Below are 17,197 nucleotides of genomic sequence, written 5' to 3' on the forward strand. Positions count from 1 at the left end.
AAACTTATATACAAGATGTCTGTATAGGTTTTTAAACGGGTAAATTCGTTTGTTTTTCTCACTACCAACATGGTCCGGTACGTATATTATAAAAATATTGCCTGTGGAAATGTCTTTGGTTTGATTTGAAAATCAATGTGAATGTATGAAAAGTGGCGGGGGAGGGGGAGTGGAGACATAAACAATGAAAACGGTATCTTTTTTTACACGAAATCATGACTTGTCACCCCTGCGTCCCGTCTCTTACTATCACCAGACTGACATTTAAACAGTACGTAGATAGAGAGGTTGTCGGACAAAATACTATCGGATACCGTTGACATATAAATCCATATTGTTTATACACAAGGATATGGACAATGGCAGGATCGGTACAGCCATATTGTTTACATTAGACAAGACTAGATAAAACAATAGCTATATTCTAGTTCGCGTTGAAGTGAAATCGCCAACGTTTAATTTTTTATTCAGACGGGATGTCGTTTGTGAATTTTTTAAAGTGCACATACCATTGTTTAGCTTTCAACCGATTTTAATGTAACCTTGCTGAAACTGGGCTAACTAAATCTAACCTAAATCATGATTAATCGAGTACAGTTTTCAAATTCATTATGAAAAGGGAGGCAATCCATAAGATATTTTCCCTTTTATTATTTATTTTCTCCATATATGATAACAGGTCACAAATCAATTAAAAAAATGCAAGGATCGTGTACGTTTTAATTATCATGTTCTTTAAAATAATTGGGATAAACCTAACATACATTATTATAAGGAGAACACAAAATTCAATTCCAAATTCAATACACTAGTACCTCATATTCCTTTCTCGTTCCTCATTGGTACGGGTAACTTTCCTCCCCCATCCCCCTCCCCCTCCCTCCGTTTACCTCTAGTTTATACCTCTTTACCGTTCCTCCTAGATAAATGAAAAATATGCTATTGTATCATGCATGTACATTTATTTATGATTCGTTCCGTGTTACTCATTAAATAAACTAACACCCATTGGTCAATGAAATACTTATCTGGAAACGTATAAATGTAAGCTATTCTTACTTGTTTCCGGGTCCAATTTCTTTGCGCTTCGTCTGTTTCTTTGTCGTGTAATTAAATATGGGACCCAATAAAGTTTGTATCGAAGTGTGATTTATATGTTTGGCGTGTGTTATCGAGTTGTCATTTTGTTTACAGTGAAATGGAGTGTATTTATTGTAAGATATCTCTTTAACTTATCACTTGTGTGAGGAACGATAACTCTTGGTTTGCTAACGGGCTTTTGACATTTAAATCCCCGCACCTACCAGTACTACCAATAGTATAATTAAGGACAGGTTAAAGTCATTGACTTCAGTGTCACGGGTCAGGTCATGACCTGTCAGGGCGACTCGAGCGACCCGCTCAATCTCGTAAAAGTGGATTAATTATCTTCATTGTCAGATCAAGTACGTTAAGCTTAAACGTGTAAAAGAAGGCACTGGAATAGAGGTAAATTAAATACATCACAACAATATTTGGTAATCAGAAGCGAGAATGGTAAAACTCCATGAACATTTTAGACGGACAGCCAACATGTAATATATATAGGAACATATCATCATATTATCATACATATATATTTTATTTTATTTATTAATCCCCTGTGTTTTCAACACATGTAAATTGATACATGTATTTTTTCCTTTACGTTGTATTTAGCTACATTTCGACATGACATTGTCTGTAAACCCCAGTATATTTAGTTAACATTTAACAGCCTCAGAAATAAGTGTAATTGTATCCTTAGTTCATGTTGTCACCAATTTAGTCATTTTTCAAAGTAGGAAATTTACACCGGAAATGTGTGTTTGGTTTTGCTACAAGCGGACACCGCGGTGGAAATAATTGACTTTGTTGATTTTTTTTCAGGAATTTCATATGAATATCAATATTTGATCATGTAATTGATTAACGGTGTTTTTAACGGTATGGAAAAGTCAGGATGCACGTAACTTAAATCCAACAACAACATGATATTTTATTTATTTACTTAGGAGTGGGGGGAGGGGATTCAAAATTCATGGTCATGTAATTATGTTAAATGATTTGAAACCCGCTTTAGTTTCAGTGTTCTCAGTAAACCGTCGAGTTAAAAGATCACTAAGGTGTCCATACTAGGTCTAATGAATTTGAAATTAATTCTATCAAATTAATTAAATTAGAAAATTTATTTTAAATGTTACAATGAGGAATGTTGTTATATTGTTAGCGGAGTTAAAATATAACATGAAGTTTTCGGTTTTTAAATTTAGACCTTCAAAGATCGGTGTATGAACAATTTGACTGCATGTCTTTAAAAGTCCCTGAATCAATCAGTGAGGTTCTAGTGTACCATACATTTCCCTTATACAAACACAAACAAACAGAAGGGTTGGCAAGTGTTGGCCTCGGATTTAATCCCCACACCAAGTCGGACACATTACCCTGTATGTACCTATGATATGGGTAGGTAACACGGCGTACCAACAGAAATCTCACCTGTATATATTTTACCTGAGAAATAACCTGGTACACATAACATACGTTACGCTTTAGTTTACAAAAGTAACGTGGCTTCGATGAAAAGTTCTGTTTCATTTTTTCCACAGAGGCACTGAAGAAAAGCTAGGAAAATGCTCATATCCCCGTAAATTGTCTTCTGGAAATACCCGGATTATAGCTGGAAACCGGATATAAACACATGGTCAAAATGGTGTGATTTATATGTAAGCAGATGCTCTTTTGTGTTCAAATGCGTGGATACTACATTTCAAGAATTTAAAGTGTGACAGGATTTAAGCTTATGGAGGGGGCAAATCCTCCTGAGGGTACTGCCCCTGAGCCCGGGGGTCAGGCAGGTGAGCTACCCCCTGAAGAACAGGAGAAACTGCAGAGGGTACTGTCCGGGTGCCTCGGAAATTTACCGGCTCTGAGTTCCAAAATCGTCCGTATATTTACTAGTTCTACATTTACAGGTAAGTGATAATTGGTTAATGGTATTTCAAGCTTTAGTGCTCCATATTCTTGATCTGTGACACCACAGAATACTCCTCTGCTAATGAACGTACCCGCTTTAGATTAAGATAAAATGATTTAAAAATGACCTACGTAAGAAAAAACATGGTATGATATTTTGTTCTTTACATAAGAAATATGAAAAGAGACGATTTCATATTTCACCACTTAAATAAAACCATTCACATTGGCGTTTAAAGGTATAGATTTAAAGAGTTCGTCTTTGGTTTTTATCCCGAACAAGAAAAAGAAAACAAAAATCGACAACCGACAATTTCGGCGTATTGTCAACTTAACGTGTGTTTTGCTATTTAGAATAAATTTCCTACCGATTTACTGACACCTTCGAAATGATAGCTACACCCATCTCCGTGTATCCGGACTTTTGAGGTTTACCTACAATGTATCATAACAACTAAACGCTTGCAAATGAAATTATTCAAAACTATAATATAACATACAGATTTATTTTTATATATAACAGGTTAACATTATCCATTCACGATACTACAAAATATTTTCTGTATGTAATAAATCAAATTGATGAATTCAGACTTTAGTATATAGAGGTCTCACATTCAGACAACATTTTCTTACAACTAAAATATGTTTCACAGATGAATTTATATCATCGAAAGGATCGGTTCATTAGATTCCAAATAAAACCGATATTACATATACTCGGTCCGTTTTAAATACTTTAATTGAAATAAAATCAATTATTGAGTTTTGAAATATCCTGTGATTTTTTTTCTCTCAAATATTTTGCAGAATATAACTGAAGACAGCGGCACGCCTTTTTAACATAATGTGTATCTAACTATACCTTGTGACGTTAAAGTCAATACTGATATAAAACCCCGGTTTATATCAAGTTTGAACTTCTACCTAATTGTATATAAAATACGCTGTAGTTTGTGGAACCGTCTTGCTTATAGGATCGTTCCTTGTTTCGCATTGCTTATACTTGAAGAGCTAAATGGTTCACCTTAATAGTGGCTATGAACGTGAATACAATGGACACATATAACTAATATAAAATTCAATGATGGAAGAAGAGAAAGCTCTATAATAGTATGTAGTATTGATTTCTGTCGGTCGGAACAAAACACGTAAACTTTAATTAGTAAATTAATTAGCTCGCGACTATAATTAAGTGGTTTTAACCCGATCGTATAACTTTCTCGTAACTAATTAGTATTTTCTTGCAAACTAATTAGAACCTATTGTAAATGGATATTGATAACTTTAAATTCCACAAATTTTGCTAGGCAGTAATATATATATATATATAATTTTATATCCTTTCATATGGTTTAAAAACCAGCTAATGGTTTTATCAACAAAGTTGATATCTAAAATTTAATGATTTCAACCAGCAAAAACATCTTCAGTGGATACACTGATAGCTTAATGGATTATTTTGGATGTTTTCTGGTGATACAAACTGGTCAAAACATGTTCAAGATTAACTAATAAATAAATAAACAAATAATTAAAAATGCTGAAAGAAATATTCACAAGAAAAGAAATTTGAGCATATTCCTTGACAACATGTATGCATATTTAGCTTGTTAATCTAACCAGACTTTTAGGGTTGAAAGCCTTACGGTAAATTACGTTTTTTATTCTTGTATGAACACTTCGGTATACTAGTATGTACAATCACACTAGACGTTAATTGAATACATGTCAAGTGAACTTAAGCCTGTATTATTGTCGAAGTCTTGTTTGTGTGTTTGTCAGATTACCTGACGAGTTATCGGCGTGGATCATATGGGGAATATTACGTTAGATTTATCATATTTCTATAATGATAGGTATAGTGTATATTTCACAACAAAACTGCGCCTTAACAACGGCAATATATAATCGGGTAATAACTAGGTAATCAATTACTTACTGACAATTACACCACCAAAATGATTTCGATTGCTACATTCGTTAGGATCCACAGCTCTTTTATAAATAGTTAAAAGACGAATTATCTGAATTTAAGATCGATATACTGTTGAATTGTATATTTTCGTGGTGCTCAAATTTCGTGATTTTATAGTATTGTGCATTTTCGTTGGCGTTTGATTTAGTGTATAAGTCTTGCCCAGGAAAACCAGGAGTTTCAATACACAATCATGAGGTGTAATGAAACAGTTCTTTTTCTCAGTATAATTAATACAGAGTATGTCAGAGAAACTATGCCCTTAGCAAGGTAACATTAGACAATTATTCGCTACCCGGAATAAGAATAACTAACTTTCTAATTTTACTTTCCTCTAATCTGCCAAGATTTTTACTCCGAAATCGAAAGGTTACGTTCTTTTGACCTTTGATGTCACGCCATAATTAGTTCATTCAGCTAATTTTCATGCCTCACATCTCATCAAATATAATATATCACAAGTAATGGAGCAATGAGGAAATTCAAGTTCAGAGCTGTTACATACACTGATAAACAACAGGATACTGCATAAAGTTGTGTGTTTATCCGTTTTGGAATGAGGAAAGGATGCCAATCTATGTAGAATAAGTTTGATTTAAAGGGTATAATTCGACTCTCCTAGGTTCAAATTAAACATATATCGTATACAAATGTCTGATAATTTTGGAAAGAAAATAAAGTGTTGCAATTAATTCGTTAAACACTGACTGAGCTTTGGATAACATATGTTTTTCAACCATATTGACTTGAACAGGATCTGAATTCGAAACTCGACTATATATTAGCATCGATTGGTTTTCTTGTTTGTTTTTGCTCTGTGTGGTAGTTTTCGTACAGATGAGCTGAAATATGGACATGATATCGTAATATACGTCATTCTGTTGGGTAACAGCCAGTGTAGGTGTATGTTATTCCTAAAGTCAGGTAGTCTTGCATCTAGAACGGATCATGAATGAAACACACATTCCTATCCGATATGGCTCAATGATTGGAAGGTGACATACATCTATCAAATATGAAATTATTTATTGACAAAAGACACACAAACATATTGAGCAATATCATGTCAGCAATATACGAGACAGAATAGTATTTTTATCTGAACAACATCGGGATAAATATAGAACCACACGACCGGAGAAATCGGACCATCTCCTACTTTTATCTTTGTCACGCGTGTCAAACATCCGGTTTTGGCTACTATCGTTATCAGAAACAGTCCATAAAACAAAGCATTTCTGCGTTATCTACCCCAAGTTCGCGTTAGATCCCATACCCTAGTCTGCAATTCTTCCATTTAATATCGATTAACAATAACATTCTTTTCAAAATTCAATATTTGCTTTGTATTATGACCGAGTGTGGCACAGCCTCGTTTGCATAAGCATGATATTAGCTGCCAATAATTTGATTATGTTTGGTTTGTCTAACCTACATTTTTACTTGTCCAGAGGAGATAATACGCTGACAGACGGGGGACCAAAATACGTGACAACCATTGATGTAACTCCAGTACAGTTATGCTTTCAGAATATCAAATTATTTACGATACAATAAAAAAAACCTTTTACAACAGCATGTAAGCGTAAAAAGCCAGAACATTAATAATTTCGGAGAAAGCGAGAACAAGGGAATATACCATGATTTCAACAAAATAGAAAACAGTAGAATTGTTTGTGTGTTAAAGTTTTACGTCTTCCAGACGGCAACGGTCATATGAGGACGTATGTCTGGGGACACAGATAGCTAAGGTCATCTAAGAACAGGTGTTTAGGGAGACACCACCTGCCATAATAACATTCCTAGTGTTGCAATAGGGGCAGCAGAGCTATAATGATCTGTTTAATGTCCCCGATGATGTCGATTAGTCACTTCGAATGACATACAGTGGTCATTATTTTCTCTTTCGGCTCCAGCACTGGTTCGTATTCGTCCTAGTTGGAACACAATTCTTTCTTTTGAAGGTTTCGTTTCATCTTTGTCAATCTAGGGCTATCTCACGCTCCTTCCTATACATATTCCCGATAGAGGCATTGCTGTTCTAAATTGTATAATCTAAACCTCACCAGTTACACGTCTTCATGGTATCTCGATCGAGGTCAGGTCAGTTACCACGGAAGTTGTATCATATAACGTTAGCACCCATGTGGGGTCGGATACCTTCATACCAAACCATATGGCCACTTCACTATAGACAAAAATGTAGTAGAAAGTTGACGTTAGGTTGAAAACCCACTAGACCTTGCTCTGTCGTCAGAGTCGCATGGTATAAAGTACATACCTTAACGTCTTTTAGAAGACTGCTCTCGTATATTGTGCCTTCATCTCTATTGAATCAACAGTTGAAATCACATTTAGATATCATCTGGTTGATATTGTAGGCAAGTAGTTAAAGGTCCCACATAAATCCTATATATTTACAATATATTTAGGGATAATTAATATATATTGATTGATACGGATGTATTATCAATAATGATGAGAAACGTATAAAGGCATAGACTCGTTGACGTCCGTTCTGCTTAAGGAGGAAATAAAGAACGACCAGTCAAACGTAACGAAATTGGTTTTATATTATATGTCAAGTAGTTACGATGAAAAATACCATGACACCATATTGTCAAACAAGAATTCTGATATCTAGAATATACAATGTATGTATTACGTATATACCGAAACTTAAACCCAATAGAAAATACAGGTATCATAATTCAATTTACGTGAATAGAGTGACCTAAAGGGCTGAAGAATTCGGCTGTGAACTGTTGTATATTGAAAAGTATCGGGACCTACATTGACGTTCTATACGGAGACGTGTTTCAGAAAGCTCCGCTCCAACTGTTATTGGATTTTCTTATGTATTTTTCGTTGTTATTGCACATCTCGTAAAGTACTTGAAGTAAACAACTTAAATTGCACCAGGGATTATAAAGGATACCTATATATCAAAGGCAAACACATTATGTAAATATATGTTTTCCGTAAAAGAAGAGAATACGTAAACAAATAAACATACGGTCCAGAGGTTACACTTAGGTACACTTACTTATGGCATTTTCAAATTTTACATCAAATTTTATTGAATTTGTGAGAGAAACTCTGGTCAATTTTAATATGTTTACAAGATAGTAAAAATGACAGTGAAATCAATAGACACAGAAGATATATATTTTCCCAGTATTACTGGATTTATGGTATCATTTCGTGATAATTAGGGTTTAAAACACAATAGTTACTCTATTCCTCATTATTTCCTCCCTGTGGTTAAAAAAACTGTAAATCATTTAATTTTGAAATACATTTTATATAAATTCACACTGTACTTGAAAGACGTAAATGTTCAACAAATTCTTTCCATTGTATACAAAACATAAAAACAACGTTACATGAATGTGTAGAGAGGAAGGAGAGAATCACCAAGTGTTTTGTACTTGTTTGTAATATTCACTTATCCTGTATTATCCTATACCCGTGTATCAAAAGAGTCTATTGCGTCTAATTGCGAGCCTCTCGTCCCTGCAGAGTCGAGGGCTTTCTTCTCTGCCCTCCTCCTTGGGACGCAAGAGAGACCAAAGTTAACATGTTCTCTTTTGCAACACTTGCTTTCCTTTTAACTCTCTCTTTCCTTGCCTTTATATAAAGTAACTATACAAGAGCTGTCCATCTTCCGTTAATTTGTCTATCTTGTACATAATAATGACAGAGTATTTATACCAACTAAATACGACACACAAGTTTTACACATAATGATATAATGTCTTTGTATTTTATATTACTTACGTATCAATTATATGTTGTTATGAAAGCTTATGAGCCGTAAGGCTTCAAATCAGATAAACAATGAAATTTTAGTTGTTGTTTACTTAGAAACTCGCTCTCCTATGATTCTGGTTGTTACGCGGACGTAACGCACCAAACAAACAAATAAATAAAAACAAACACCTATAGATCGCAAGATTTTCATCCTAAACCCTAGTCCTTGTATTATATCGACTTTTCATGACCGATGTTGTAATGAAGCCAATGATGTTTTCCTTCCGATGTTTATTCTGCATTGTATCGATGTTTGTCTTTCTTTTCTTGTACAGTTTATTTTATCACTATCGAGGTCTGAATAACAACTTTTTTGACATCTACACCCAGGGATAAGAAGTCCAGCTTTTACGCAATTGTTTTCTTTGTCTGTCCTACCATACCAGCAGGAAATTTAGCATGAAGCTGTATAGGTTATTCTGAATTTCTTTTCTTACAGACACAACCATCGAGAGAAATGCGCTCATGGAAAATGTTTATCCGAAATTAAAGGAATATCTTCGAGAAAGATATGGATTGGAATTCCAGGTGAGTTTCATTGTTGTGACGTCCATCATATATCTTATTTAGCTATTGATTTAGACAATAAGAAATATATACCTATATTTATTATCAAGTTACATTAAATCAATCGTTTGCTGTGTTTACAAAGATATTGTACTATTTTATGGGCCAAGATAATTCCATCTATACAGCATCGATGTCGGCAATCTTAAATAACGGTATCATCGATAGCCAAGGATGGTTTTCTGATTGGGAACAGTTGACGTTCCTTTGGGACCCTAGACCATGAACCCTTCTTTGTTGTCATATATTTGTCATAGAGCAAAACTCAATAACCCAATGATCTTGGGAAGCATGCGTCGAGACTCCCGTATGACGATCAGTGACGTAGCCACCAATTACCATATAGAGACTCCGTCTCAAAACGGCTGGTTGTTCACTAGGCGATTACAAACAGCAAACAAAAATATCTACAGAGATATCAACAGAGATATTTGAATCAATTATTTTATATCCACCCTTCCTTTAAACATTTACATTTTTGTATCAATTAATGTCAATTTAAGATAAATTTGATTTTAATTAATGAAATTAATTAATAAACTGCACCAGAAAACGTAACTTTGCAGGTCAAATCAAATTTTCCGTTGAAGATACGATATTCGTTATTGTGCGCCAAACGCTGTTGAAAAGTTTTGAATATCCTTTGGACATTAAATGACTGTTATGTATTTTTTGACATCACAGTGATGTATAACACGAATACTAGAACTCTCTATTGTTTGTTTACTGATGTGAAACACGCAAGTTATTTGAAATAGATTGTTTTGCCAGATATTGATTGATGATAGCTTATAAGTCACAAGCCACAATGATATCCAGGATAGGACTGGTTGTGGAGTTTTTTGATAAACAAAACATGCATAATACCGCAGTTCTCCATATCGGAACCATCGAACCTTGACAACTTACAACGTCAAGTATCAAATATCATGCAAATTATCTATCTTCATCATACACACGCTATTATCGTTGCATAAGCACAATTGATTTTCCGTTTTGTGTTTCCTTTCCTTTCCTTGAAAATGCATTAAAGTTTGATGTATATATATATATATAGTAGTGTTAGATTGCCTTGACGGATTGATATAAATCTCATTATGACATTCATACACGCAATGTGTGTATGTTTTTATGAATATAGTGTTATTGGGCTCCAGCAGCTTGATGACGTGAAGCACACCTAGACAATTTAACCGAGGTTACCTGACCCCCCATGAGGTCTGTTTTGGTTTTGGGTTCCCGATATGTATTTAGGATCGGGTGACCTAGATTTGTAGGCGACCTGTGCACACTCCCGGGGACATGGTGCCGGTACGGGATGGGGATTAAGGGTACAGAGTACAGTCGCCGCGCCTTATCAATAAATAAACAGAAATTTATTTCACAATGTTGACGAATTCACATAGGGTTCCACTAAATAAATGTTTCTAATCTAACCCTTTACAGGCTAATACTAGGATACATATTTGGGTCCGACAAACCCCGAACTACAACGTATAAATTCGACAGAGCTCCGTTATCTTTACGGGACAATGCGAAGACTACTTTAACCTTCGCCAAAAGCGCGACCAGAATGTGTCATATCTATAAAACATTATCAAAATTACTAAATATAGAATTTTAAAAAAATCAGAAAGCATAATCATCAAATTACCAAATTCTTGAGTTAAGTTTTACTTATGGAACAAACTAACCGGGCTATTATAACTTTAGAGAGAGACAGAGAAGTTCTCCATAAACCGAAGTGCCGTAAATTATTTACTCCACTGATAAATATAATTAATTCAAACATTTAAATGATGACAAAGACTTGTCTAGATCGTGCGATCCCAAGGGATACGAACAACGCAGACAAGGGGACACGAACAACGCAGATAAATGATTAGCATCCCTGACGGATCATATTGTATTATTATCATTGTTTACAATGTTACCATGGGCAGAGAGGAGTAGCAGATGACACTTATAAATAGAGACATATGATTTACAAGTTACCAATACTTAAAATTAAAATAACGTTTTTATTTACAACATGTTTAATTATCCTCTCAATTTTCTATCGATTACATTGCAACAGTTGTCTGTTTTTTCATCTTGTTTTGTAGCGATATTTCCATATTTTATGTTTTGAAAAAAGGGTTTATCCAACTTAATGTGTCCGTATTTGTCGCTATCGAGTTTATTGTTGTATATTCTCCTCTTCTCAGGTAGATAGTCACGTGGTTTATTCAAAATGTAAACATACTTTGAATTACGCTTATGGTCATTCTCATTATTGACATAGCTGATTTATTTCAAATCAAAATATTTCATTGCTGTATGTCGAACATCGTATACCATTTTAATGTCGTCACGCGCAAATTTTATTATTTGGGATAAAAAATCGGCATTTTAGCCATGTCGTGTTTTCGCCATTGAAGAAAGAAAACAATGCATCGTGTCTCTTTCTCAAAAGATTAATATTCGCCAAGCCATGTTATAGCAAAAAACAGCGAAATTCAGACACTGTTGAAAGCACTCTGTTAACATATTGTACATACACGTACCGTAACGGCAGTGTTTCATAGGAAATAAACTAAGTAGATAACACGTTGTATGTTATCGTTGCATCTTGCTTAATATGTGTACCAAGGGACTTTTGAATGCGTTTTCATTACAGTATTGATTTATAAACATTCATCGCTTTTTGATCGACACGACCATCCGAATAAATGAAAATTATATCATCAGCAATTTTAATTTTCCGCTGAATAATTTGTAATGTGTATTACTACGCGGGGGTCCTTAACCACTATTGACTGCTTTAGTTAGGCCTTGCGAATGTATAGACCCACCTCTTAACGATTCAGTAGGTATCGACAATATGTACATATATATATATATAAGATATAAATAAATGCCTCACGTTGGAGCAAAATACTTCCAGTTTTAAAGGGACTTTTACCAAATCTGCCATTTTACATTTTCTGAATATTAATTTTCGTCATGGATTAAAAATATTTGACGTTTTTGTTTTCATCTGAGTTAGTGTTCAACAGTAATTGCCGATCGTATACTCCACGATCGTTCACAAACACTGTAGGCAGCGTATATTTCTAATACAGTGTATTGTTTACAATATCGAAGTTTCATTATCTAGATAATGATAATGGCGTATTGCTTTATTGGAATGCCAACAATGAAAATACCGATATGTCAACGAAATATTGATTTAAACTCAAATTCGATAAAACTAAGGAAAATATGAACGAAAAATCCAGACGGGGATTCCTGAAAAAGTACAGGGAAAATAAAACCAGGTGTTCTGGAAAAGTAAGCGTCTTTTGGTTCATCGACGACACCAGCCATTAAAATCTTGGGCCAATCCAAATATGTGTTGTCACGTTCTCGCGTGAGCATGAGGGTACAGTGATGGAATCACAAGGCAAACTACCGAGCATCAAACTTCATATCATATACATGTATACAAATTATTTCCATTGGGAACGTTATGACGTTAAACTTCCTCTAATTTTTATCAAAATCAGGAAAGAAAGTACCGAATCTTAATCCAAACTCAACTTCACTGATATCAGGGTATGAAAGGAAAGATTTACACGGAGACTCCCAAAAAAGTAAAAGGAAAATAAGACCAGGTGTTCCGGAAGAGCAAATGTCTTTTGTTTTACCGACAACTCCCTCCATTTTAACCTTGGTCAATCCAAGTAAGTAATGTCACGTTCTCAAATGAGAACAATGGAACCAACTTGCAAATTAACGAGCATCAAGCACGTCCAACTTCAACGTGCATACCACTAAACCTCGATATTCAGTCGTTGAATATCGAATCAGTTGCGACATGTAAACACCATAGGTTGAGGATACAGGCTCTGGTGCACTTTAAATATCTACTGAATACACTACACGCCATTCATTTCTCATAAAGTTAGCGTACTGATATTTTAGAGAAGAAACTATGAATATTAGAAACGTTTCTATTAAAAAAATGCAGATATGTATTGTTACGTACCTGTTGTCTAAACAATGATTTCGAGTAAATTCCTCTTGAACCACACTCAATACAGTACAATTCTATTGATTTTAACTCAACTGACAATAAACACATTATGTTGTAATCATTTATCACAAATTCGGCGACAGGAATATTGATCCAAAGAATGCAAATGCTGTATCGAGTAATTTCAAGTCCGGTGATTAAACAGTTGTTTACCGAGTACATAAAAGTTGTTTTTTACTTATCAACATCGCTTTGAAACACTGCTAGATACAACCGGAATAACGATGTCTTTGAAGTCATATTTTGAAGGTGAGAAGAGGAAATAAAATACTTCTACTCGTCCTTGTTCCTTGCAAGTGATTCGGGACATTAGTAGGGCATTAGCAAGGTTCCTGTCTCAAAATTTGTAAAAAGCAGTATAATAGAGATGATAAACAGAAGCTGCACTGGGAGAACGTACCTTGTTAAGGTCGTGTTTTATTCAAGACCAAATGATTCTGACGTTTTAGCGACATTTTAAGTCTTAAGTTGATGAATGTCAGAACTCTGTATAAATAGTGAAGAAAGTATTCACAACGATATCAATATTTAGCTTCTGGGTCCCATTTCTTTTTTTATATGAATAAACGATCCGGCCCACATAAGCTTATAGCTTATTAATGATAGGCATGTTTGAACAAAATAACTATGGTAGATTGGTAAAAGTATAAAGTTCAAATTGTGTATCGTGGGACATCAGCTGTATCACCGACTTGTAAATTATGTATACCACACCACATATAGTAAGTTTGTTTTCTTAATGACACACTCACCGATGGTAGAGTAATTCTGTGAGTAATTTATATCCGACTGGCTTCCTGTCTTTAGAATATGAAGACTGTACAAAAGACACATTATTGAATAGTACATTTTCATACAAATTGAAAAAATACAGTAAGAGCCAACCGATGAAATGACTGCACCATACAGCTGTTTCGTCCTTCTAGGACTTGCTAGTGACGCTTAGGGCCTAATATTTAGATAAGAACTGACTGAGAAAAATCCGAAATGACTGAAAGACATGTCAAAATCTAGACGAGAGGTGCATTAGCTCCATAATTTGGCGAATTTTGTAAATTTCATATCTCTGATAATTTTAGAACGTCATGTACATGTACATTCTGAACCGTTCCACTATTTGAGTGAATTAAAATGTGGCATGCAAGTCCACCAGCAGTGTCTCCCTCCTACAATCTCGATGGTTATAAAAAGGCACACAATTCAATGACACCTGATGATCCAAATTTCAGTAAGATATAGTAGATTGAAACCATGAATCAAACTGCAGCAAACAGGTGTTTCGTCCTTCGAGGACTCGTCAGTGATGTTAAAGGACCTAAATTTTCAACCTAAGATGCAGCTGAGGATTAGGTATAAAAATTTATCATATAATTAGATCTCCTTGGTTTGTCTAGGAAGGTAATGGAAGCTAGCAGACGAATACAGGTGGGTTTTCTTTAACAAAGTTAATCGCCATAAGGTGATTTGTTCTGTAACTTTCGAATTCGATATTGTAAGTTTCCCCCCCCCCTCTTAAATGGCACAGATTTTCTCATGGTTTTCTATATATATGATTTGTCGAGATTTTTTTTATTATATCCATCTTCGAAAATACGGTAAAATTGAACTCCTCATAGAAAAAAAGAGGGGGAAGGAAAATGTATTTGGCAATGACCTAAAACTGAGTTCATTTATTTTTGTCGGTTGACCCATTTCTCACGCTAGTAGCATTTTCTGATACTTTCGCTTGATGTTCATTTTTGTTTCCGTATCAGTACATCTATTCCGAAGATATATTCAAACAAGCAGCATCTGTACGATTACAGACCAAGATAGGTAGTATGGGTAAGGTATTACAGAGGCATCCTGTTGGTAATATATTTTTCAAAAGATAGCGATTTCTAACCTTGTCTTAATCATTAAAAAGAATTAATATTGTGTACTGTAAAATTAGATATTTTCGGAAGTCTTAAATTTCGTGTTTTTCATCATAAATACATTTTTGTTGCATTGATAAAAAGTTCTGACGAAATCCACCTGTACTAAAATAATATGTACCCTACCTGAATTTAAGAAAAGTATGTAGTAACAGTAACGGGACGCTTACGAACATTTCAATTTGAGGATGAGTTTTAAAATCACCTACAGTTCAACAGCTGACTATTCTATTCACATGTAGGAGAAAAACATTTATCTGAAGGATGAATTCTAACCATGGTAAATGTGTGTTTAGAATTGCACAAAAACAAGCTGATAGGACGAAAAATTGGGAAAAGGTTTTAGAAAGAAATTATGAGTCACAAACATCTATTGTAAATGATATCTACCGAAGCTTTTCAAGTGCATGTGGCTACTCATACTCATGCTAACTGTTTGTTCCGTTTAACATCCATTCAATGCGGTTACAAAGGAGTCGGTTTTCTTTTTCAATTAGCCTTACACTGTTTATACCTGAGTAGGTAAACTTGCTGAAGCCGAATTCAAGTGATTACATACAGGTATTTTGTAAATATTTGAACGAGTGTCAAATTGACTAATAATTCATTGTAAATATTTTCGGTAATTTAGTTTCATTGTCAAACGTACACTTGATACGCTGACAGAGAATTTCGTTCAGAGAAATAGAAGACTAAAGTATATTAACTAAATATTGATGTTGATATTGCCTCACCTGTTGTTATCGAAGAAATGCTTTTAAATTCGTTTTTTTTTTAAATTTTTTTTTAAAATTTTTAGACTTAACAATGTATATATTGTGTATGTTTTAACTGTAAAAAGTTGCGCGTTAGATACCTATATGTGGTAAAGATATTTCTTCTAAGGAAAATTCAATGAGAGATTAAAAACATTTTAGATATCGGTCACAGACGATCCGTGAATACATTGGATACTCAAGACATACAACAGAATCAGGACGTCTTTAACAGGATATAGACATGGTACAGTGTGAAACGGAATGTCGCGTATATACCTATGACACGACACTAAATGCAATTATTTGAAGGAGGATATATTCGGATGAGAGCCTACTCACAGTTTGGTCCTAGCTATTACATATCTATATAAATGTAATTAAAATTTCTGATAAAGGAGGATATGTTCCGCGAGACAAGAGCTACAAAGCGGTACGTTATAGAGATAGCGTGGATGACATTTTGTTGACCTAGTGGGACCGTTTTGTTTACTTAGATTTTGATGGGCTGACAATCTAAACAAATCTCTCGCCCTACCTTGGTAACAGCATATGCCAGAGACAATTTAGTAAGAAGTCGAGTCATGCAGATGTATAAGAATAGAGTCATAATGCAGTGCTTTTCTATAACCTGTATTTGTGAAGTCTATAATTCTGACGTACGTACCATACCGTCTGGACATTGGGATCACAAGGGACGGTATATCAGTAGAGAACATGTTAAAGACTGAAATGTGACCTAAAATTGACACCTGTTACGTGTTTTTATTGTCTTTCCCTTTGATATGGAGTCTTTTATATATCCGCGATGGAAAACTCAAAATCATCCATATTACATCCATCATGTTTATAATTTTGATGTTTAATTTAATAGTACAATATCACTGAATCTTCCTGTTCCAAACTTATAATGTGGTCTCCGGTTTAGGATATTACCTGAGGCGGTAACATGTACACCTGGAAATCAACTACAGTGTACACGTGATTTTCATGTGTAGTAAGGGAGAATTGAATGTTTAGATCAATATTTGGTGAAAATATCAACATACCAATTATATGTAGAGAGGGCAGGATTTTCTCAAATCCTCAGAATAAATCCAAATGGAAGTGAAAACAT

The 17,197-nt window shown here is 34.5% G+C and overlaps 1 protein-coding gene across 1 annotated transcript in view; it reads left to right on the top strand.

Moving 5' to 3' along the window:
* Nucleotides 1-2,821: 2,821 nt before the first annotated feature.
* Nucleotides 2,822-17,197, top strand: part of LOC132545458 (NACHT and WD repeat domain-containing protein 2-like) — a 40,497-nt gene continuing 26,121 nt past the window's right edge. The window contains exons 1-2 of the mRNA XM_060209141.1: nucleotides 2,822-2,993; nucleotides 9,225-9,313. Coding sequence (XP_060065124.1) covers nucleotides 2,822-2,993; nucleotides 9,225-9,313 — 261 coding nt within the window. The remainder of the gene's footprint in view (nucleotides 2,994-9,224; nucleotides 9,314-17,197) is intronic.

The sequence above is a fragment of the Ylistrum balloti genome, unplaced genomic scaffold, assembly GCF_031769215.1.
Source record: "Ylistrum balloti isolate Yb309-2 unplaced genomic scaffold, AGI_CSIRO_Ybal_v1 Utg369848, whole genome shotgun sequence".
NCBI classification, from domain to species: Eukaryota; Metazoa; Mollusca; class Bivalvia; order Pectinida; family Pectinidae; genus Ylistrum; species Ylistrum balloti.